This window comes from Terrapene carolina, unplaced genomic scaffold (genome assembly GCF_002925995.2).
Source record: "Terrapene carolina triunguis isolate 2854851 unplaced genomic scaffold, T_m_triunguis-2.0 Scaffold62, whole genome shotgun sequence".
NCBI classification, from domain to species: domain Eukaryota; kingdom Metazoa; phylum Chordata; order Testudines; family Emydidae; genus Terrapene; species Terrapene triunguis.
Genome location: NW_020664413.1, coordinates 48,505,813 through 48,531,144, shown reverse-complemented (window position 1 = coordinate 48,531,144; position 25,332 = coordinate 48,505,813). Strand labels below are relative to the sequence as shown.

Here is a 25,332-nt window from a genome sequence, read left to right as displayed (position 1 = left end):
GACATTTTGCTGACATTGACCGTCCAAAGGCACGGCCCCCTGCAGCTCCCAGTGGCTGCGGTTTGCCGTTCCTGGCCAATGGGAGCCGCGGAAAGTGGCGGGTTGAGGGACGTGCTGGCCGCTGCTTCCCGCAGCTGTCATTGCCCACCACTGGTTTAGACACAACAAATCCTACATCTTGGCAGGGTGTCAGACAAGACGACCCTTGTGATCCCTTCTATCCCTATGATTCTAATGATTTGCGCCTTTCATCCACTGATCTCAAAATACTTGAAGGTGAGTAAGCATTAGTGTCCCTGCATGGCTGGTGGGGCAATTTAAACAAACAAAGAAAGATTAGAATGATGGCCCCAAGGTCACACACCAGGTCATAGGCAGAATCAGAACTAGAGCCCAGACTTCAAGAACGCTGCTGTAATCATTAGCCCTCGCTGCCTGCCAAGAGAGAGGATACTGCTATTAGTTTCACTTGACTGCAATGTGTAAGGTCTCTGAAAGGCCCCTGCTCATGATCCTGACTAAGATTTTGGAATAACTAAAATACACTTTTGCCCTCGTAGAATTCATCCCACATTTTATTCAAAGCCTACTGTCTCTTTCCTAGGGCATTATGGAATAGAATGGTTGAGAAGGGATAAGAATTATGATGGTGCTGAAAATTAAATCTTCACTATTGTATGTTGTCTTTATTAAATGACCTTTCAGAATGAAATATATTTATTTTCTAGGGGACTGTTTTGTGGATTAATTAATGTATGATGTATTTAATTACTAGGGTCCAGTTGGTGCTCGGGGCCCCGAAGGACCTCCAGGCAAACCTGGTGAAGATGTACGATTTTTGTTTTGTTTTGTACCTTGTTTTACTTTTAATAAAACATGTAGGCTTCTCATGTACAGTTGCTGGCCAGTGCAAGTGTGTGTTCTGATTATTTCTGTCCATTTCATTTTCACTGCAACGTTGCTACTCACCTCCAGTGTCATAGCTACTAACTTCCCGCCAAAGACGACAAGACTTCTGTCTTGTCAACAATATCCCTTTTTTACCTTGTGGGGCCAGTGGTGAGCTATGCAAAGCACTTACTCCCCCACAGGGCTAAATGAAGCATCTTCCTAATGTTCCTTGCCCTGCTAGCCCTCAGCTTGAGATGCCTTGTTTGAAATCAAGCCAGGATTCCCATGTAATAGTGAACATGAGCCACCCCTGAGCTCTCTCTTAAGAAAAGCTTTGGAGCACTATGGGCATTTAGGGAGAAAAAAGGACCACAATAATGTTGATCTGGATCTATGACATTATGTATTGTTATTTTTAAACCATTTGATTTGTTCCTCAAGTTTTAACCTCATCTGAAAATGAAGGAATGAGATAACAATTAGTTATAATTGTGATGTGTTGGAGCAGGGGTGGGCAAACTTTTTGGCTTGAGGGCCACATCAGGGAATAGAAATTGTATGGTGGGCAGGAAGGCTCACAAAATTGGGGTTGGGATGCGGGACAGGGTGCAGGCTCTGGGGTGGGGCTGAGGATGAGGAGTTTGGGGTGTAGGAGAGTTCTCTGGGCTGGGATCGAGGGCTTCAGAGGGCGGGAGGGTGATCAGGGCTGGGGCAGAGGTGCGGGAAGGGATGCAGGTTCTGGCTGGGGGTGCGGGCTCTGGGGGGGGGCTGGGGATGAGAGGTTTGGGGTGCAGGAGGGTGCTCTGGGCTGGGATCGAGAGGTTTGGAGAGTGGGAGGGGGATCGGGGCTGGGGCAGGGGGTTGGGGCGTGGGGAGAGGCTCAGGGGTGCAGGTGCCGAGCGGCGCTTACCTCAAATGGCTCCCGGAAGCAGTGGCATGTCCCTTCTCCAGCTCCTATGCGGAGGCGCAGCCAGGCAGCTCTGTTCGCTGCCCCATCTGCAGGCACCACCCCTGCAGCTCCCATTGGCGTGTGTAGGAGCCAGAGCGGGACCATGCTGGCTTCCGGGAGCCACGTGGTGCGGCCCCCGACCCTGCGCCCCGGCCAGAGCGCCAGAGCGGAGCTGAGCCACTGGTGCGGCTTGCGGGCCGGCTTCAAATGGCTGTGGGCCGTAGTTTGCCTACCCCTGTGTTAGAGTAACATATCTCTGCTTTGAGCAGGGGGTTGGACTAGATGACCTCCTGAGGTCTCTTCCAACCCTAATCTTCTATGATCCCTCTGTCACCAATTTGTAACCTCATACTACTAGGTGAAGGGTTTTCTGGTAGCGCACATGTATCCTGTGTTTGTAAAAGCATGACTGTTGCACCTTAAATTGAATTTTAACAAGTGGTAAAGAGTTAAAAGTAAAAGTCAGTTAAAGTTATGGAAATACATTATATTTTGTGAAGACATAATGAACTCCCTTAGTGGCAATTATACAGTTCAAATAATTCGAGCAATAGGAATTTTAGGAAAGGATCAGCTCTTAATCCACTGAAGCCAATAGAGCCCAGACTCCTAAGAGGTCCATTAGTTTCCTTCATAATGTGTAATGTCATACCACCTATGTCTAGAATTTTCCTTTTCCTGAATCCTTTTAGCTTCTTTAAGTCTAGTGCCCTGGATGCTTTATAACTAATTCATGCAAATAAAGGGTTGCTTGGTTGGTGGCTATGGCTAACTGTAAACAATCCTCTTTAAAGTTCACTTACTCAATTCGAGTCAGATTTCTTTCGCCTTCAAATTGCACAGAAAATGCTTTCATCGAATTATGCTTAATTATTCAGACTTCTGCACAGAGACAAGGAAAGATACCAAGCTAAGGCCCAAACCACTGTAGGTTAATATTACCGCAGAAAATTTTTAGATCATGAACAAAGTTAAATTATCATTATAAAAGGTTACATTTTTACTAATCCAATGCAAAACTATTCTGCAGCGCCATCTAGTGACATTGAAGTACACTTTAGACCCACTTTAAGCCCAATCCTCCAGAGTTTTCATAAGAATTTTGTTACATTAATTAATGTAGCAATCAAGTTTATTACTGTAGTCAGCACAATTAAACAGATATTATAGGGCACGAGTGTAGTTAATTTATGTTACTGGAGAGAAAACGGATGAAGATGATTTGTTGAATGAGGACATGAAGTTTGGACAGAGAGATAATATAGTAACTTATTTTTGACTTTTTTATATCTTCACTTTTTTTGCTTTTTAGGGTGAGTCTGGAAGATCAGGACAACCAGGCGAGACTGGATTCCCAGGATCTACAGTAAGACCATGATAACTTATAGTTTAGCAGACATACTGTTTGTGGCATTAATAAATATATTTTTTTCTTTTTAGTAAAGGGGTGCAAAGTAGTGACAGTTACTATTTCAATACATTTGTAGTCAGTTTCCTAATGAACTAATACAATGCTATATTTTAGCAATGATTGTCTTGGGTTATCCCCAAGGGTTCTTTTACAGGCCCACAATGCCTCTAAAAGACTTCAAAGGAGACCAGATCTAAGATTGGGGTCAGTATACCTTCTTATAGACGTATGTTCTTATCCATAGTCACCATCTTAGAGAACTCTAAAACTAAATGTAAAAACTATAAATGTATAACAGCTGTGCCAGGATGCTTGTGCTAGAATGATGTCATGGATACAGAATATCATCCCATGCAGCCAATAACATTTTCATCTGCTGCCGTATGGCGAAATTCATCCTTGACAGCAATGAATTTACACCATTGATGAATATGATCCATCGAGCGTGAGTCACCATTTCCCAGCATCTTGTGTTGTCATTTACACCAATGTGGGGTAATGTGGTACCAGATCAGAATGATCACCACTTTGCACTGGTGTAAATAACAACTCAAGGTGTAAGGTAAGGGTGAACTGGGTGCATAGTACACATATGTGGCTTATTAGCCATGTATTTGCTTGCCAGTTTAAGAGCTGCTCCTGTTTAAAGCTAGTTTATGTCTTTGTTCCCATATATAAAATCTGCTCCTAGGAGTGAATTCTCCTCCATGCTGCATTCATGTCCAATGGCAAGCAATGGTGACAGGAAGAAAATCTGTATGTCATTTTCTACCTGAAAATTAAAAGTACTCAATATCATCCTGAACATTTGAGTTTGAGATGCTTCTGCAAATATGTAGTTTTGTCTGAGGGAATTTCTATTTGCAAAAAAGTCTTATCCAAGCTGGACACACATTTTAAAATAATTTGCACCATCTGTATGTCTCTGATAATTTTGAGGTAGTTTTGTTAGAATGCATTTAAGGTTACAAGCAGGTTTGGTCACATGGAGGAAGTTGCATGGTTTGTCCTACTCACATGGTTTTTCTTTCGGTTCTTTGACTGTCTGTGTGTACCAGAGAAGGCATTTTTACTCAGTTTCTCAGAGGAGATGTTGGATTTTTAGGTCACTCCCTACAAGACCTGTTTAAACAAAACACAAAAGGGGAAAAAAAAAGTCAGGAAAACCCCCTCAAACCTCTCAGTTGTCTGTGTTTGTCACAGTTGAGCAGGCAATAGTCTAGAGCCTTCTATGTTCTTGTTCTCAGATGTATTACATAGTATTCATTTGATATCACTAACATGTACAAACTTACATTTTCAATGTGCACAATATACTTTACAAAACTGCTGGAGAAAGCTAGATTTCACAAGCACAAAATTGCTTGAAATAAAGTGACAATAGATTTATTGTGAAATTTCATGAAAGAATTATTGTCACTTTTGCCTCAGCACATGCAACAAGGTAGAATTCCTCCCCAGAACTCATATGAGCATTACAAACGTGGGCTCAGCTCACGCTGTGGCTTGTGCACTACTGGCTCAGTCCTGCATGGTGCTGAGCAGCTCCAGGAGGTGCAGAGCACTGCAGCTCACATTGGAGTTAATGGAAATATTTGGTGCTCAATGCCCCAGGAGACACTTTCCAGGATCACCCCCCATGTTTCCAAGGGCACATGGTTGGTGAATGAAAGGGCTCCTAAATATATAGTGCAAATGCTGCAGAAGGTAGTAGTTGGTGGTTCAGGTTATGCCTTGTGATGGGTTGTTCAACTCACTGCTGGATGGTGCTATTTCCTAGCAGTTCTGGGGATCAGTTCAGTCAGGCCGACGCTCCTTCCAGTCATTACACCTTGGCAGTTTTTCCTCTGTAGCCCCTCTCTTGCTCTCAGGAGCCGCAGCTGTCCTCTTCATTACTCAGCCCTCTGGCCAGGTCACTATTCTGATTTCCCCTTCTGGGCGAGAGTGTATCAAGGTTCCTGCTCTCCAGCAGTCTCAGGCAGGCTTCTGCTTCACTGCCTCACAATGCCACTCCCACAGTGTCTGGCAGGAGATCCTGGGCCCACCCTCTACTCCAGGTTCTGGCTCAGGGACCCCTGTATACAGCAGCCAAGGTCCGTTCCCTGCACCTTGCTGCCTTTCCCTGAGCCGCTTCCGTACCTCCTGGCCTTCCCCGCTCCTCTCGGTTTGCCAGTCTCTTCGCTCCCACTTCCCAGGGAGTAACTTTAGGCAACGTCACTGTAGCCCCTCAAACACTCCTCGCGGTTCCCAGGGAGTGACTGCAGACTTCTCCCTGCTGCCCCCTCTGCTTTAAATTTCCTGTCTTTTTTGTAGAAGCCCCACTTGTCCCTCGTAGGTGAGCATCTCTGTAATTAGCTGCCTACAGCCTAAAGCCCCTCAATTTGCAGCCTCATTAGCTGATTGGGCCCACCAGGCCTAATTCAGCTCTTGCAGGGCCAGTGTGGGGAGCACACCCCCTCACACTCCTTCTCAGAGAAGCAGAAATATATGCTGCATAAAGCATCTTCTCAGCCCTCTCTAGAAATCCCACATTAAGCAGTAGGATTTCTGTAGCATATTTGGGCAAAATTAGGCTTCAGTCTTCACCTGATTCTTCTGTGCGCTAATGATTACATCAGTTACAGGTTTAAAACCTTTATTGTCCCAAATTAAAAGTACTATTTGCAGTTGTAGGAACAAACAAATTAGCCTTTGGTCATTAGTGCACATATATGTGGTAAGCAGACGTAAATATAAAATTCCTTAACTATCCATTAATGCTTTATAGTAAAGATGGTGCCAGACCAAAAGCACAAAGTAGAACACTTCCATACTTTAGGAATATTTGGATCTACATCCAAATCAAAATTTGACAGTTCAGGCTCATCGCTTCTTTGTACTGCATTCCCATATTCCAGGCATGACCTCTACATGACCCCACTGTAAGGATGAAATAGACACAGCTAATATGTACCCTCCAAAATACGCACAGAAGAGAAAATGTGTTTGGAGTGTGAGAACAACTTTGAGGGAGCACAGTCACTCCAAACCACATATTTATGCATATCTATATGTATGTGTATATCTATAGCCACATGGCCTTAAATGATACTTCTTAATTTAAATTGCTCTTAAATTACATAGGAGATGGGGGAAGATTGAATCAATGTATTTATTTATACAGAGCACCAGCTATCATACATTTATAAGTGCTTTAACATAATTCTAAAATACACAATTCATAATACTTGCAAACCCAGCTTAAAACAACCCTGACTGATGGAACACAATAGTGAACAAACTGGGCATTGCCCGGCTAAACCATAAGAAGGATAGGAGACACTTCATATGGATTTAATCAGGCCACAACTTTATTATTAGATGTCTGGGACTATTCGGCAGATAAAAGTGTACAGTGCAGGCAACTCCATGTTCATTCAAATAACTACTCGGGGTTTCCACCAGCCCCCCTTCATTTTCCATCCGGGTCCCCCAGCCAACCCATGGCTTGGACCTTACCATCCACCCCCACTCATAGAAAGGTTAAGATGGGCTATAAGAAAGGGGGATTGGCTCTCTGCCGTACCATAGGAGCCCCGACCCCCCTTCCATTCCTTTAACCAGCACTTCCTTTTAAAGTCCTTTACCAAGCCATTTATCCGGCAGTGGAGGCCTTCCCTGTGGAGTACCCTCTCCTCCCTGCTCTCACCATCCTGCGTCCATGTGGAGCCATGCTGCCTCGCATGCCTGAACCCTCTGCTTCTAACCCTAGGACTTGCACCTTGTAAAACCTTCTGCCCTTACATGCCCAGGGGATGAGTCAGCATCGCCAAGCTGACCCCCACCCACCTTTTTTTGCAGCAGTTTCTGACCTCTTTCCACCCCCACCCCTCATAAAGCACTGCTACCTTCCTGTGGCAAGCAGTGGGAGTACCTTACTGTTGTAGTAGCATTGAAGTCGGTGGCACTACGCAAAGTGTAAATTATTACCCAGTAATAGTAAGCGTACCAACATCTAGCCTAGTGTGAAGAAAAAATGTTGATCACCTGTTAGCTAGAATTTATCAAAAAGGGTATAATTTAGACATATTAAAAAATAAAAACTATAAAAAATATTATAAACATCATGAATCATTATTCATATTCAGGAAGAAAAATCTATCTCAAATGTGAACATTAGAATATGGTCCTTTACCTACAACAAATGAGTTCTGGTTGTTATTAGTATTAAGAGGAGACGGTAAACAAAGATTTGAGTTATCAGTGTCAAATATATGACTGATATAGGTACATACTGGGCAGGATGAGCCCTCTTTTTACCCAACAAAAGACGGCCAGCAGTGAGGCTTCTTTCTATTGTTATAGTCATTAGAAGGTATTTGTGTGCAAATAGGAAAACAAATTCATATACAATATTCCCCTCCCTCCTCTCTGCAAGCGCACACACCTGCTACACTGGATTTATCACATGCTATTGGAGAGTTTCCAAGTCCCTGGCTAAAATATTGACAGCAGATTACCGCTCTCAATTCACACCCTTCCACGCTTCCTACTGTACAAATGCTCACCACATTTTCTCAGGCTGAGTGCACATCTGGATGTGACCTCTCAATGCCCCTACTGACCTTTTTATTATAGGCTTTGAGAAATTATATTCAAGAGTTTAAATAAATCACTCTAAAATTATATGAAAAAGTAAAGATGATCCATTAAGTGGAACAGCTTGACAGAAGCATAACATCAGTGCTCCTCAGTCTGCATTAGCCTCTTAGGGTACGTCCACACTGCAGCTGGCAGCGACCCTCCCAAACCAGGTAGACAGACTTGCACTAGCTCGCCTTGAGTTAGCGCACTAAAAATACTACTGGGGACATTGCAGTTTGGGCTCTCAAGGCCACATGATCCCTGGGATCTGAGCTCAGATGGCTAGCCTGAGTCTTCGCCAGCATTACGGTATCCACACTGCTCAAGCTGAACCAGTACAAGTTTGGCTACGCAGGCTGGGAGTCCCACTCCCAGCTGTAGTGTAGACATACCCCTAGTCTCAAGCAGAGTTTAAGGTGTTGCCGTTGACTTATAAAACTCTTAAATCATCTGGGACCTGCCTATTTGAGAGATCACCTCTCTCCCCATGATATACTCCCCCAACTGGAGCCAACAGAGTTACCCAAGCTGGAGTTTCAAGGCTTGAAAAGACAGCAGGCAGCTAGAAGGATGTTCTCAATGGGGGCCCTTCAATACTAGAATTCACTTCTCCCCTTTCAGGGCACACTACAAGGCCCATTACATTTTCTCAGATATTTGGAGTGGATTGAGAGGTGGTTGTGATCTTCAAAAGAGAGGGATTTTAAAAATGTTTTTCTATATGATTGACTGCACCACACCTGATGCAGGAGGACATTGGCCAGGCTTGCCACAGGAAGGTAGCAGTGCTTTATGGTCCTTAATTATCACTGCTGCTCATTTTTACAGATTTTTCTAACCAGATTTGATATACTTTAAAATTTTTCTCCTTTTCTATGTTATTTACTGTTCCTGTATTTTGTCTTTTCAAAAAAATAGCTACTAATAATTAAGTCAGATACTTAATAAAATAAATGGTGGGGAAAAATTGTTTTAAGATGATGAGTTTGTGGTATGTTGCATGTCTGACATATGGCATTCATTGGGCTGGTTTCTCTGGTTCACAAAGGGACCTTAAACCACCCAGAGATTCCCCCTGGAGAATTCCACTGTTTAGGAGGAATCTTTGGCTGAAGTAAAGTTGGCAAGATGCCCTTCCGATCTCCAGCGTAAGTGGGCCTGGTGTGCCTGCTGGTGGCATGTTGAGAATGGGGCGGGAGGAGGGTGTTGTGCAGCAGGGGATCAATGAGCCTGATCCCTGTCTGGTGAAAGGTTTGCTATAGAGCTTATGCCAACAGCAAACGTTAGAACAGCTCCCCTGCTGCTCTAACTTCCACTGTGGGAGAGTAGCTGGGGATCAGGGCCCTGCGTTCAGCTCTTTGCTGCTCGTGCTGTCTACTGTGTTGGAGGGCAGCTCAGACAGAGAGGAACTGGGGTTACTGGGTTTTTAGATTGGAGGTGGTATATGTCATTACATGACATTTCAAACTCTGTGACATAATATGACGATACTACAGAAAATGCTGTTCTTTGTATTAAACACGTAGTTCATTTTAGCAGTTTGTCATCCACAGTGTAGTTATTCAACAGTGATTCCAGTCAATGAAGAGGAAATGGAAGTGTCATTTTATTTATGATGGGGAAGTCACAGGCATTCAAAAATGGACTTCCCTTCCCCACCTGATCCCAACTGCTTTGTGTTGAAGGAGATCTCATTTTTCTGATGTTGACAATTTAATTTTACACTCAATTCAAGTAAGGAGTACAGGGATTTCACCCCTTTGTTTCTTCTGTGCCTCAGTTTCCCTTGTTAAATGCTCTTTCTCCATACACATTCTGAGGCTTCATTGTAGCACACAGATCTATGGGTGAGAGGCCTGGTGTCCTACCTTTGAGACTGCAATGACACCTTTAATTGACTATTTGCATTTTGAGCCCCTTTGTCCTGTAGAAGCAGAAAATGTAATCTTTGAAATGATAACAGCCCCGGCATATTGTTCAAGGCCTGATTCAGCAAGGTACTTAAAAGCATATGCCTAACTTTCAACATGTGCATACTGTGACTGAATAATTAGTTTGGCACATGCATAAGTAATTTGCTCAACTGAGGCCCAAGAGCAGAAGGTACTCCAAGTTTCAAATGTATGTGAACAATATGGCATCATAGTAACACAATATACCGTCACAGGCCTAGCTCCCTGTCTTACTAGGAATTATTTAGGCCTTTGCTGAAAAAAAAAATTCTGTGTTTTTTGCCTCATTTTCCTGTACAGGTAAAAGTACTCCAGGTTGCTCTCGAATAGTTGCTAAGATAGTTTTAGAAACAGTTTGCTTATGAGACTGCTTTAGTGGTGTTTTGTGATTCAACATATCACAATGTGAGAAAGACAGATTAAAATTTGGCAGTTGATTTTTTTAATTTAAATTATAGCTGTCTTCTGAACCCACTTAACTTGTTAGGTTCCCTTCTCCTTACGTTAAAAAACTAGCTTTGATGTTGATTTCTACTGTATTACTTCTGTTATGGATTTAGGGCTTGATCCAAAGCCCAGTAAAGTCAATGGGAAACCCTTAATGCTATTTACTAGGAGACCTCTAAACTTCAGTAGGACATTATGGTGACCATAAAAGGAACATTCATCTCACATGGCCTCATTGTTACATGCTGTTTGTCTTGCAATGCTGTAGCCCCAAGGTGAAGGTGTATTAGATATGTATCAATGTACCTAGTACTTTTTTTCCTAGTTCCCTTACCTGTCTTAGCTGCAGTAAGAGTAAGTGTATCTACTCAGATGTGTAAGGAGAGTATTCAACTGTACAGATCTAGGTCACTTTATCTGTATTTGTGTTTTTCTATTTCAGGGATCTCGAGGCTTTCCAGGTGCTCCAGGTCTTCCAGGTCTAAAGGGCCACAGGGTAAGCATTAACCTATCTGTCTTACAGATAATCTTTCTCAACAGTTGTAATTTTTGCAATCAGCCTATTGTATGCTAGTAGACTATTTGACCTATTTAGTAATGGCAAAATCATGAGAGTTAGAGATGGAAAAGTCCTACCAGAAAACCTAGTCTATCTTCCTCTAAGTGCAAGTTGATCTCTAGTGTTTTGTCCAATCTAGTTTCAAATGTCTCAGGCAACTGGGAAGAAATAAAGTAAGCAAATACTGTATTAAACTCAAGCAGGGACAAAACTGACCTTTGGCTAACTGTTCTCCAATCATGCTGGCAGATCTGGCACTAGGAAGGGGAACTCTAGGGTTGGACATGTTTATGAAACTGAACAGTTATAAATTACCAAGGTTTGTGGCCAGGTTTCCACTTCAGGGAGCAATAAACAGGATTACAGGGAGAAATAAATAGGGTTACTGTGGCTCAGAGCTTTCCCCTCATTGTTTTTAGGTTCTTTATATATATTTGCAGGATTCTTGTTCTCAGAGGGAACAAACCCAAGTAAACGTACCTCACACAAACAGCTGTTTCATTTGAAAAGTATTTTATGACTCTTTTCCCATCTGTTTTCTTGTGTGTATTCTTTCTTTTTCTCCCCAGCTCAAATAAAAGATTATTTCAATAATAAATATCATAAATGATTGTTTGTGTGTATCTCTTTATACTTATATATTTCTCCTCATGCAAAGGGACACAAAGGACTTGACGGTCCTAAAGGCGAGGTCGGAGCAACTGGATCCAAGGTAATATCTTCATTATGAAATTTGGTTTGGGGTTTCAGAGGAGTTGTAGTGTCCTTGGAGTGTCCTAATGATTCATGTTTATATATTTTAGTGTCTTTCATCCAAAAGGATCCTAGAGCCCAAAGAATAAAACCTGTGGAAGAACATTGATTAATCACACTTTCTATAATGCTAAAAACAGCTGAAGATAATAGATCTTTAAAATGAAAAAAACTTTGCTTCCTCTGCTGGTCACCAACTTCTCTGATTATTTATTTACTTGTTAAATAGTTCCATAGATGTGATTGGTCTGTTTTGGGGGATGTTACTTGCACGAGAATTTCATTGTTACTAAGCAGAACTGCATGGAATTTCCCTATCTGTGCAATCCACTTCACTTGCCTAAAGCTGAAGAATTTGGGCTTTATGCAGGAGTGCCAGTGGATTGGGGAGATGAAATCCTCATCCCCAGTTTGGGTCTGCAGTTTGTGCATTAGAATAATGGCTGTAGATTATTTGTGTCATTTGCAAGTGTTGGGGTCAATGGATCCATGTTAAACTAAATCCCATTAATCCTCTACTAGCTGGATCCCAGGCCACTTTTGCACTGCTCAATGGCTCATGTGGAACTGGCACGGAGATACTTCCTGTGGTGCACAGATGCTTTGTGCATTTGCCTTACACTATTTTGGGAATTTGGACAGGCCCTGCATCTATAATTAGGCATGGCAGAATTTGATTTTTTTAATAATTTCAACAGATAATATCAATGTTTATTTTTAAGCATTTTCTTCAATTTGTAGCAATTTAAATTTTCACAGTTGCACAAAATTATGGGTTTTAAACTTTTTAAATTTTTATCTATTTAAATTCTCACAGTTGAGGGAAGTTATCGGTGTGTCAGACAATAATTATTTAATGACAGTAGACATTGAGATTGAAAAGGTTGACGCTTTAGAGCCATTAAAACACAAATTGTCAACATCACATGTCAAAATTTACAAAGAAAATATCCTTAAATCAAACTCTAATAAGTTCTCAAGCAACATTTTCTTCCTTTGCCTATCTGAAGATGTCGATTTCTATCGATAACAATATTTTTTCTTCAGTTTCAGTGTCAATCAGCATTTACTGACATTATTGTATATAGTGTCTCTCTAATTTACCGACATTGACCGATAAAAATCGAATCCTTCCAAGCTATCTATAGGGTAAAAAAACCAAACTGAAAAGAAACTTTTCTGGTCTTCTTTGTGTGCAAAACAGGCCCAAACCTACTTCTTCCCCTTTGCAGATCAGCTGTAAGTGGATTTAGTTTAAAGTAGTTTTAATATTGTTTAGCCAGCTAGCATGGATCGAGACAAGTTGTGTTAAAGCCACTTTTTTAAAAGGGTGCCAGACTCCCTTATTGTTTTTTTTTCTGGCCATATTCATACTAGCCTACTAAATGGTGTTGAAACTATTTTAGCCTGCAGAAGGCAGCAACTGCAGATGGTTTGGAACTGTTACCTGGGAGTAAAAAACCTGTTGGTTAAGTGGATATAGAAGAACTGATTTTGGTTACTTTCCAGAATAAAAAACAATTTTAAAAAATTGAACATGTTGGGCTTTTTTACGAATCATCAGTTATTAAATCAAAGCACTGCAGGTTGGTTTGTCGTAGAATCATAGAATCATAGAAGATTAGGGTTGGAAGAGACCTCAGGAGATCATCTAGTCCAACCCCCTACTCAAAGCAGGACCAACACCAGCTAAATCATCCCAGCCAGGGCTTTGTTAAGCCGGGGCCTTAAAACCTCTAAGGATGGAGATTCCACCATCTCCCTAGGTAACCCATTCCAGTGCTTCACTACTCTCCTAGTGAAATAGTGTTTCCTAATATCCAACCTAGACCTCCCCCACAGCAACTTGAGACCATTGCTCCTTGTTCTGTCATCTGCCACCACTGAGAACAGTCGAGCTCCATCCTCTTTGGAACCCCACTTCAGGTAGTTGAAGGCTGCTATCAAATCCCCCCTCACTCTTCTCTTCTACAGACTAAATAAGCCCAGTTCCCTGACCTTCTCCTCATAAGTCATGTGCTCCAGCCCCCTAATCATTTTCGTTGCCCTCTGCTGGACTCTCTCCAATTTGTCCATATCCTTTCTGTAGTGGGGGGGGCCCAAAACTGGACGCAATACTCCAGATGTGACCTCACCAGTGCCAAATAGAGGGGAATAATCACTTCCCTCAATCTGCTGGCAATGCTCCTACTAATGCTGCCCATATGCCGTTAGCCTTCTTGGCAACAAGGGTACACTGCTGACTCTTATACAGCTTCTCATCCACTGTAATCCCCAGGTCCTTTTCTGTAGAACTGCTGCTTAGCCAGTTGGTCCCCAGCCTGTAGCGGTGCATGAGATTCTTCCATCCTAAGTGCAGGACTCTGCACTTGTCCTTGTTGATCCTCATCAGATTTCTTTTGGCCCAATCCTCCAATTTGGCTAAGTCACTCTGGACCCAATTCCTACACTCCAGCATATCTAACTCCCCCCACCCCCCCAGCTTAGTGTCATCCATCTTGTCTAGACCAAAACATTTTTGCTAAAATTTCACACTGTTCAGTTCTGCCATTAGTAGCAACAGTAGAAGCATACCCATGTGTTTAGGGCACAAGTGTCGGTTGGCATTTTAGCCATGTATCCTGTAGATTAGATTGCTCTCCCTGCCCTAGGGAGGAGGATGTGCACAGTTCTTGCTCATCCACACTGCTGTTGTGGTCAGTCTTTGTCTTCTTGCATTTCCCTACCCACCCCATCCTTGCCAAAGCAAGGGCTGACCACAGTCTGGTTCTCTGGCAGTCAAGCACACTGACAGTGCTCAATAATAAATCATCATAATTGTAGCAGATTGGTGGGTCAGGCATGAAAATATCTTGGGGAGGAGTGGAAGGTACTATTCTCTAGCTTCATTTGGAAACTTGTGCATTATTCAGTATGTCTCTTAGGGATGAGCTTATTCTGCTTCAGTGGGAACTCAGGCTTTGGCTACACTGGTGCTGTACAGCGCTGCAACTTGCTGCGCTGTAAAGCGCCAGTGTAATCAGTGCCTGCAGCGCTGCACGCTCGCTCGCAGCACTGCAAGCTACTCCCCTCGGAGAGGTGGAGTACATACAGTGCTGCGAGAGCTCTCTCGCAGCGCTGGCGATACGACTACACTCGTGCTTCACAGCGCTGCCGCGGCAGCGCTGTGAAGTCCCGAGTCTAGCCAAGCCCTCAGAAACATGGCTCTTCCCATCAGCAATGGGACTGATTTATGTAACTTCCCACACATTGCTATGCAAATTTGTCCCTAATAGAGCTACATTAAACTTAAGTGGTGGTGATAAGAGATGGAGTTTCATTTTCCTCTAACATGCTTTTTGTGCTTTCATTTGAATTTCTAGGGTGAAGCCGGACCAACTGGCTCAATGGGTCTAACAGGCCCTCTCGTGAGTGTTATTTGCAATGTTTGCAATTGGATTTTGTAAGTGCTTTGTCAGTAACTGCAGTAAATCAGGAAATTAATACAAATCTGAATTAGGTTTTGGTATGATCTTTTCCCCATTGTGGTTCAGGGTGATTAACCCCTCTATACCCTTTAGGCCCTTCCTGATTCTTTATATGAAGAGATTTTAATATAATGAAAATCTCAAAGGAGGTCACTTTGAGTCAATAATTGAAATTATTTCAGTTAGAAAAATATTAGCTAAGAAAACTACAGACAGAGGATTTTTGAGTTTGTGTCTAGAATAAAGATGTGGGGTGAGTAGTCTTTTCTCTCCTGCAATCTCAGAATGCTTTTACTTAGCTGGTATTTAGAGCATCTGTAAAACTATAAACATTAGTGGAGATAAAGCCATCTGGTTTTGATGTGTTATCCTGTGTCCTGCAGAATGTAATATCTCTGAAATGGATCTCAATTAGTGAATCAGCAATAGTAAAATGGGATTGAGTTATTGACCCTCAGTGAGTATGTAGGGAATTTAGTCTTTGTGTGGCTGAATTTTGAAATACAGCTACAAATGGAAAAAGAGAAATTACAGAGCAGTTCAGTTCCCTGGGGCAAAACTTGTAAGGCTGACCGAGGACATAGATTTGCTTCAACTTTATGGGCCCCATAGACCAGCGTAATCACTAGCAGAAAAAACAGTGGTCTGATCCTGTAACACTTAGTCACATGAGTAGATCTTAGTTATTCTTGTATTCTCATTAAAAACAGTGAGCCTAATCAGGCTGTCTTTGAAATGTTTGGCACCAAATTTCATCAGTGGGAGCAAGACTGAACCCAATGGGATTCTTCTTGTGAGTAAGGCTTGTCAGATCAGACTTCATTACGCTATAATTCCTGGAGTAGGAGTGCAGTGAAAAGTTTTTATTGAAAGAAAAAAGAAAAATCAGAGATGTTTAAAAGAAAACTGAAAAAATGCTCTATACTATGGTTATTCTGAAAAAAAAAAAAAAAAACCAACAACAGTGAACTCCTGCATTCCACTTCTTATTATCCTCACAGAATGAATATCAATTAAAGCATTTTTCTGTTCTCTTTCCATAGGGTCCTAGAGGAATGTCAGGAGAAAGAGGGCGAATTGGACCACAAGGTGCTCCTGTAAGTGGATTTGAGGTTTTGCTGCTGTCTGTTAGCCCTACTGCTGTGCTTTACTTGTTTTATCTAAATTACAGTCATATTTCTTTTTTCAAGTTTTGAGCTTGCAAAAATTTACTACTGAATGAGTAATTTACTCACTCTCATGCTCACATTTACCCCCCCAACCACAAGTAGTCCCTTTATAGTCCAAGGCTACTGCAAGAACTGAGTAGAGATTTGCAGGATCAGAGCCTTAATTTAAATTTTAAAAAGCAATAACATCTGTAAGTTAGACATTAATTGCTATATTTTATTAACATAGGTGGCAAGAATAAACTGGATGCAGGGGGTGACTCTGAGCAGAACTGTACAAAATTGTTAAATATGTTCACGTTTTTCATCAGTTTTGTGACCCAGAAATTACATTTTTTGTTTGTAAAATTTCTGTGAAAAAGCCATTTTCACAAAAACTTGCAAACTTTGAAATTGTATATGTTTCTGATGCAAATTGATTTTCAGTGGGGAAAAAACCCTTAAAATGAAAATTTCAAAAGTAACCTTTTACTTCAAAATAGAAAAAAATGGTCTCACTAAAAACAAAAAAGTGAACTTTCTTAAGTATTTCATCATATGGGATCATCTCTGAAAAGAAATGCAAACCTTCATTTCTGTAGTTTTACATTTTATTTCAATTTTTTTTCACATCTCTACTCATGGCACTTATGAGTCTAGTGCAGTGGTTCTCAATCTGTTTACCATTTTGGGCCACATATACAGCTCTCAATGTGTTATGTGGGATGCATCCACACACTATATAAACTACCTGTATGGCCCTGAGGCTGTCACATGGGCCGCAGCTGTGTGCTCATTGGGCTGCAAGCGTCCCGCGGGTTGAGAATCACTGGTCTAGTGTGTACTACTCTTCACAGTAACAAACATGAACTCCTGGCCCCATTGAAATCACTAGCAAAAGTCCTGTTGACTTCAACAGGTTGTGATTTCACTCTAAAACTCTTCCATGTCCATTCTGTGATGGATTTATGGATGGTATAATTTAAAGACAGTTGTAAATTGGCTCCTTTTACAATCACTAATATTCAAGGGCAGAGTTTAATAAGAATTCCTATAAATGTACTGTGTCTTGTCTATCTTTATGTCTAGGGTGGACGGGGTTCGCATGGTATGCCAGGGAAGCCTGGGCCAGTGGTAAGTTCCTTTCCTTGTTCCCAGCGTTGTGATCTTCCTTTACCTTCAGACATTCTTTAACCAGAAGGATGAGTAACTGTTGCCATTTTTAATCTGGTAACTGAAGGCAAATCTTAAATATCTGTGCATGATTCCTGATACTGCCACAAAATTATTAATCACAATTGTGGAGATGTGTGCTCTGAGAAATAAACCACTAAGATTTTGCTTCCTCTCAAGTAAGTGATTTTAAGTAGGGAGTAGGCTGGTGCTATGTTCATCTTCTCTCAGGGAACTGATGTACTGCTACATTAATGCAATGGAACCTAGATGCAAAAAGGTTAAGCATTTTAGAAATAAGTATTATAATAAAGAATCATTAATAAAAAGTTGTCTTTCTTCGCATAAAGATGTCAAAGGAAGTTATACCAGTTCTCAGTAAGAAGTAATGAATTTCACTAATAACAGAAAGATGTGAATTTGCTATCTCAAATCCATAAAGACTATATATTTTCAAAACTTATAAGGATATGTAGCCCTTTTTTTAGAAGAAGTCATACACTGAGCTGATGAACCAGAAACACATACACAAATGCATTACAAGCTGATAAACTGCCTCCTTGAGAGATCAATTTATTACAAAATACTCACATCGTTTATATAGAAGTTTATCAAAAATTAAAATAATAATGCTTTTCAATACATGATTTACAAGTAGTTTTGTTATACAGAACAGGTATTGTAAAAAGTTTTCAGATAAAGAAAATACAGTTTAAATATGTAAAAAGGTTAGTGTGGCAGTTAAACTAAGGATTTTCATATAACAAGTGACTCTGGTCCCAATTCTACAAACACCTATGCACAAATGTTTAACTTAATGCATCTGAGTACCCCACTGAAGAATATCTAGAAGTCAGTGGGATTACTGGTATGTGTAAAGTTAACCACATGCATAAGTGTTTTCAATTTTAGTGCCTATAGTACTGTTTACTCATTTATACTTCCTCACTATTAATGTTTGACAGATTTCCCCTAGAAATACACTTTATTTTTTTTTTTGCGCATGTCACTTGACAAAAACATCTGCCAAATAATTGCCTATTGATACAAAATGTGATATGCCTGTATGCCGAATCTTCGTTCAGTCTGAGGCACACTAGTCCAAAGTTAAAATTTTCACTGTTTAAGTACATAGTCTTTCTTCCCTAATGATACTGTGTAGGCCTTGCATGAACAATGCGAGAAGAAGTAAGGAAAAGAAGTAAGGAAGCTGAGATTAACAATGGACAAAGCATAAACTCACAAATGGCCTTGTAAATAACATTCAGTTTGTAGATTAAGAAATAGTGAGAAGAGTAATGTGTGATAAGCTTGCAGCCACAGCTTTGCTTACAGCTCGTGGACAGTTCATGATCTGTACAGGGATTGGTTACAAAAATTAGTAGGCCAATCATAAAGTGTGTGATACAGCATTTTAAACTATAGTATTAAGTTTGAGTGTGTACATAAGCTGATTCATGATTATGTATGTTGGAGATGTGGTGCACCCTAGCCTAACCCCCTACATCTGAGCCTGATCACCGGAGGTGTAGCTTTATGATATCATATAAAGAAACCTCTGTGACGAGTCCGTGTTTGAACCAAGTTTTTGGATTCGTGAGAACTGGATAAGGTGTTCTCCCAGAACTGGATGAGGTGTTCTGGATATGCCAAGTGCAAAGGGTCTCGGAGGGAATCCCAACATGCTGCAGTGAGGAAACGGTATTTGTCCATGTGTTACACAATAGACTGTACTGTTGTAAACTCCATTAACCAATAATTGACTATGATAGAAGTTCAAGCTGAGAGTGTAGATAGCTGCCAAATTCAGTTATCTGGTACATCCTACAGAGAAGGGTGACCACAACTATTACAGTACTTTAAAAATAAAATATTTACAAGATTTTTCATTATTTTAAAACAATTCTATAACAGAAAAAAATTGAATCTCAAAGCAATTCAGAAATTCTAGATGAAGTATAAATATTTCAGTGGACTCCCAACCTGAGCTCAAACCCACTGGGCATGACATCTGGTTGGCTAGCATATGTGGTACATTCCCTAGCAATCTCACAGGGAGATGCAGAATGGTTAAACATGATCTCTCTGGAGAAAGTGCTATCCAAATATATGATGAATTGGGTAAGTACAAAGAAATATGTCGTAATGCTAAAATTATCATTGAAACGAGCGAGATTTGGCAGATAAGTGTTCATGACCCAATAAATTGGGATGTAGCTTTTTCATAAATACATTAAATGAGCTGTTACAGCAGTGCTTTAGCAATTCACTACAAGGTCGCTGGCAGAAATGTTCTCCATAATTAATAGTCTTTGGAACAGATTGTTCTTACTGAGTTTGTCAGTAGAAGCTTTGTTATATAAAACATTCTTTCTCAGTATACATCATGTTCCCCAAAGAGGGTGAAAATCCAGCCAAAGACAAAGAAAGGGAAATCATTTGGGAATACACAGCTGTACTCAATATTTATGACCCCTGTATACTACTATCCAAAGACTATATAATATAGAAGGAGGAGTGTAATATCACATCTGTTTAGCCCACCCAGCACAATAGCAACAAAAAAGCAGTATTAGTTTACCACTTGGTTGACTCTACATTATACTGTTATTTTTGGATGCAACTGTGTCAACTATCTTACTCATTTTGGACCATGTACCTCTGTTGATCTTCACACAGAACTCTCACAGGCAAGAGTGGGATTTCTTCAGTGTTTTGATGACTGTTAACATAATTAGGATATTTTTTGGAAACATTTGGATTTGCATGAACAGATTAAGAGCAATATAGGGCCCAATTTGCACAATCTGAGTCTAAAGGGGTTATCCCCTATATAGAGAATGCAGGAGTATTGGAGTTATTGATCATAAAGGGCTTGTGATTTGAGTGATTCTGGGTATCATGATTAAGGCTAAGATTTTGTCACAGGTATTTTTAGTAAAAGTCACAGACAGGACATGGGCAATAAACTATAAATCATAGAAGCCTGATCCCTGCTGTGTGTTGGGCTTACAGCTGGAGCCCTGCCATGCGCCAGGCTGAAGCCAGAGCCACACCACGTGTGAGGCTGGAGCTGAAGCCGAGGAAGTCACGGAGATCTGTTAAAGTCACAGAATCTGTGACCAAATCATATCCTTAATCGTGATTGACAGAGATTCTGATACAATTATTAACTTAGTACTAAATCAGACTATAATTAAGATACAATGCTCTATTAATGATATATAACATCTGAACTTCACTGGCTGAATAGTTTTGTTGACATGTCTGATGGGGCGCATTGTTATAAAATAGATTTAATCTTTGATTAGTATATTTATCTAAGTTTTGTTTAGCTATTTGTAATATTGTCTGATACAACATCATCTGTAGCACAATATGCAGATTTTACAGATAGAAAGTTTGCGTGGAAAATCAGTGATTTTTTGATTATCTTATCTTTTTAGTACCTTTTAAGAGTAGCTTGAGCAAAACGAAGAGGAAATAGTATATTTGTAATGAAAACTGAAACTCAAAAATATTATAATTAAAAACTATATTGATTACTGTTTGGAAGTTGGCAGATGAACCAAGAGCTGTAACATTGATAACGTCAGTAAAAAAGTACTTAATTCAGTGGTACGCAGACCTCAGTGGTTCAGGAGCCAACTTAGTGATCAACATTACCCAAAAGAGCCAGAGTAGCAAAATGACTGACTAAATATTAACTATAATTGGTTAATAACATCATAAAAGCATCCTGATTGGTTAAAAACTTAGATTGGTTAATAATTAAATCACACAGCGTTCTAATATCATGTGCTGCAAGGAGATCCATTAAAGAGCCACTTGCAGCTCGCAAACCGCAGTCTGAGTATTATTGACTTAATAAAACATTACATTTATAAGTGGTATTCAGTTCATAACACTTATGTCATCTACAATATTTATAGAACTGGTTTCCCTTTTTTTATGAGGCAATATGTTTTGTAACTTGCATTGCATTAAAACCCAGGAACTCCATTTGCATAGGCCTTCATCAGTGTTTAGGCCGCTAGTTTTGTGATACTGACTTTGGAAATATCTCCTCATGTACTTTATTTGTTTTTTATAGGGACCACTTGGTATAACTGGTTCTCCTGGTTTTCCGGGTCCTCCTGGTGTAAAGGTAAGAAAAGCTGCTTTGTTTTAGTCTGTTTAACCCTATTAATTAGATCTTCATATGCCCACATTTATAGAGACCACCTTGAACATGTGGAATTCATCTTCACAAATGAAAAGAGGTGACTGTGCATTTCACTTTTAATTAACACCTGGAAACAGAAGCTAGAAACAACAGCTGTGATGAAGCAGTAGGCTTTGACAGAATATGGCTATGGTCATAGGTGAGAAACTCAAAGATAAGTGGGAAAAATGGGTTTAACTCAACCCTTAGAGAGACCAGATGGGTGAGGCAACATCTTTTATTTGACCAACTTCTGTTGGTGAAAGAGACAAGCTTTCGAGCTACACAGAGCTCTTCTTAATTAGAATATTATGTTAAACCATAAGGTTGTGAAATCCACTAGCTTGATAGAGTTGGATCTGTAGATCCATCCCCCAGGAAACTTAGACAGCTGCAGGAAATAGCAGTTTTAATGTGAATTGGCAATACACCTAGGTTACCGTGCCATAGAATAATGAACAAATGATCTAAACAAAAGAAGTTGTAAAGCAGTTGTGTAAGGTTAGCCTTATCTCTTCTTCCCACACACCACCTCAAACATCCTTTAAGACTCTATAAAAGAGGTGTTTTGGTTCAAAGAATGGGAACAGATTAAAATTTTTCTTAACTTCCATTTGTTAAGCGTGACAATTTTCTGGTAATCCTTATATTTTGGACAACATACACAATATTTAGATTACCATCACAGCATTAACGTAACAATAAAAATCAGCATTTACTTTATATTGTTTAGGGGGCTTTTTAAACCTCATTTTTGCTTGTTCTCTTCTTATCTTAGCGGTGCTTGTTCTGTTTTCCATATCATTTATAATCTGCTGGTGGCATGACATTTAGATACAGTAGAAATTTTAATATGTTGGTCATGATTCAGCTCTGACTGGTGACTTGAGGTTTCAAGGAATTTCTATATGTTTTTCATATGAACTTTGTAAAAGGAATATGTAGGAGATAAATTAGTAATGTAGGACTAACTCATGGGTTTGCAATGAGCCTGGTTGAGGGGTACAATGTTGCTGTGTTGCCACAGAAGCAGATTGGAAGGTAGATTGTGACTCCGGCAGATTGAAGGCAAATTGTGACTCCTACAATCAGTAACTGAATGCCACTACAGTATCCTAAAGAAAAGGATCAATGACTTCCCTAAGCTCCACTATTGGCAGGGGTGGGTGGAAGGGAAAAACTTGCTGCAGTAGGAGGAGAGACGGAATGGCCCTGTACTCCTCCTCCAGCTCAGCCTAAATGGAAATGGGAGACTCAGTTTCCTTACTCAGAGAGCTCTTTAGAGCCACAGTAATGACTAATTGCATTGCCCAAAACTAAGCTGGATTATGATTGTTTAGGAGGGGCTATAAGCAGTGTCCCCTCTAATTTTTCCCACCCCTGTGTGGAATGAATTTTGTTATGTGCACCAATATGGAGGTGATGTGTGACACATGGGTGTCCATATTGGTGCACATAACAAAATTCACGTTGTGGGGGTGGGGCCGAGGAGTTCGGAGTGTGGGAGAGGGTTCAGGGCTGGGACAGAGGGTTGAGGTGCAGGGGCTCCTGGTGGGGGTGTGGGCTCTGGGGGGAGCGGGGATGAAGAGTTTGGGGTGCAGCAGGGTGCTCTGGGGCTACAGCGAGGAGATAGCAGTCCCCCCAGCTCTCTCTCCCCACAGTAGCTCCTGGGCTTGGGCCGCAGGATAGGCACCCCTCCCCTGGCAGGTCTGGGCCGAGGCTGGGTTCGGGCTGTGGCAGGTTGGGGGGCTGGGCTAGGTTGGGACTGGGGGAGGGGCAGCTTACAGGGAACTTAGGCTATGAGATCCTGCATTTATCTGAGAACCTACCCCAGCAAATCTAATCAATCTGCTTTGTGAGTTTTTGTGGAAGGCAGGGTATAGTGAAGGGAATACCTGAGATGTTTTCTTACAGTGGAGTTCTGCAGCTATAACTGAGAGAAGAATATAGCCTGCAGATAATTGCTGGTGATGATGCATAAGCCAGAAATAATTCAGCTTGACTCTCAGATCCCAGGCTGAGTTTGAGGCACTGTCAGAAAAAACAAAACAAAACACATTTTTTACATGTAAAGTGAGTACATTTGATATGAAAATCATTGAGAGACAATAAACATGGGACCTCACAATGACAAATTCACTTTAAGGTCGATGTCTCATTACCTGTCACTACTAGAAATTAATCCTGTACATGAACAGAAAATCTATCCCTTAATAGAATACCTTTAGAGCTGGAACCTCCCCTATTTTATGAAACTATTCAAATTATAGTCTCAAAGAATGGCAAGGTATTTAATTCCTTATATGCACTCACCAAATGGCATTTAAATCCTCCTGTATGAAGTGCTAAAACATTGTGTCATGGAAAACTAAAAGGCTATGTAAAACTTCATAATTCACATCTAAAAATTCTAGCAGAAATGTAAAACTAAAATTGTAATAAATATTTTGGTGGGCCATGACGCACCAGGGGTTCTGTGTTGAAGTCGTCCTCACAACCTTTGCATAGGATCGATGGATGGTCATCTCCTGCTCCAATGGAAATTCACACCATGCTCTGACACAATTGCTACCATCTCACTTGTTTTTTTCCTGTTCAATTTCTGACTCTCTTTATTTCTTTTTCTCTTCCTCACCTCATCCTTCTCTTTTTTCTCTTCCCCCTCTTCTATGCTTGTTTCTTCATTTCTGAGTTTTTCTTCATTGTTTTAAGGTTTTTTTTAACTCTTTTTCTGGATTTGTTTTTTCTCCATCTTAGTTATTGTCATGCTTCTCAAGATGACCATTGTAGTCTTTGTCGTGCTGGGCTGCGTTTGCTCTGATGGCTGAGCGGAAAAGGGAGACTTGGGTCAGTGGATAACTGTCTGAGCCTCCAGCCCTGTATGTGAGCTTGCTTTGGCAGCATTCAAGGAACTTCTCAATATTTTGCCCCTAGCCATGGGTTTGAAGAAGACCCAGACTCATGCAGTCTCCTCATCTTCCTTTCCCCCAGAACTGCTCCTCTCCTATATGCTGAATCCCCACAAGTGGTAGGAAAATTATTATACAGTAAAAACATCTCTCTCTATTAGCTAGGTAGCCAAGCTCAGCAGATGTTATATGTTGTTTATACAGTTGGCAACATTCACAAAAAAATTCTCTGGAAACAAGGCTAATACAGCCATATGTGTAATGTATTAGACTAAATTATAATCCTTTTAATGCATGGCAGAAAAAATAGAGCAATGGCTAAACAAAACAAAGCATCTAAATAAATGTTTGAAAGAGCTGACAAGGGAAGAAGCAATGGGATTTTTTTTTTAAACGGAGGAACTACTTTCAAGATTGGACCCTCAGGTTGTATAAATTGGTAAAGCTGCATTGAGCTCAATGAAGCTATGCAGATTTACACGTGCTGAGGATCTGCCCTTCAGTCTTGAAGATACAATTTTAGTGTAGCATCAGTTCAAAAAGGCAGTTGGTCCACATAAGGATAAAACTGAGGACATATCAGAGTGAATTGCCATACCAGAATAGATCAGTGGTCCATCTAGTCTCGCAGCTTTTTTCTGATAGTGGTCATTACTGCATAATATATCTGACCACTTTTGACTATAGCAAGCACAACCAGTGCCTACCATATTCCTGTGTTTAATTCTTTTTTAATATTAAGTGTTCGTATCAATACAGTCCTGTAGCAGTGAGGTCCAAGGGTTAGTTTATACTGTGAGAAGAAACCTTTCTTCTTATCAGTTCTAATTTACATAAAGTTTCAAG

General features: G+C 40.7%; 1 protein-coding gene across 2 annotated transcripts in view; it reads left to right on the top strand.

The window, feature by feature from the left end:
- COL5A2 (collagen type V alpha 2 chain) overlaps positions 1-25,332 on the top strand; it is a 178,686-nt gene that overhangs the window by 111,561 nt on the left and 41,793 nt on the right. For both annotated transcript variants that reach the window (XM_024198085.3, XM_024198086.2), the window contains exons 11-18: positions 776-829; positions 3,153-3,206; positions 10,716-10,769; positions 11,491-11,544; positions 14,948-14,992; positions 16,096-16,149; positions 17,290-17,334; positions 21,467-21,520. In XM_024198085.3, the coding sequence (XP_024053853.1) occupies positions 776-829; positions 3,153-3,206; positions 10,716-10,769; positions 11,491-11,544; positions 14,948-14,992; positions 16,096-16,149; positions 17,290-17,334; positions 21,467-21,520 (414 nt within the window). The remainder of the gene's footprint in view (positions 1-775; positions 830-3,152; positions 3,207-10,715; positions 10,770-11,490; positions 11,545-14,947; positions 14,993-16,095; positions 16,150-17,289; positions 17,335-21,466; positions 21,521-25,332) is intronic.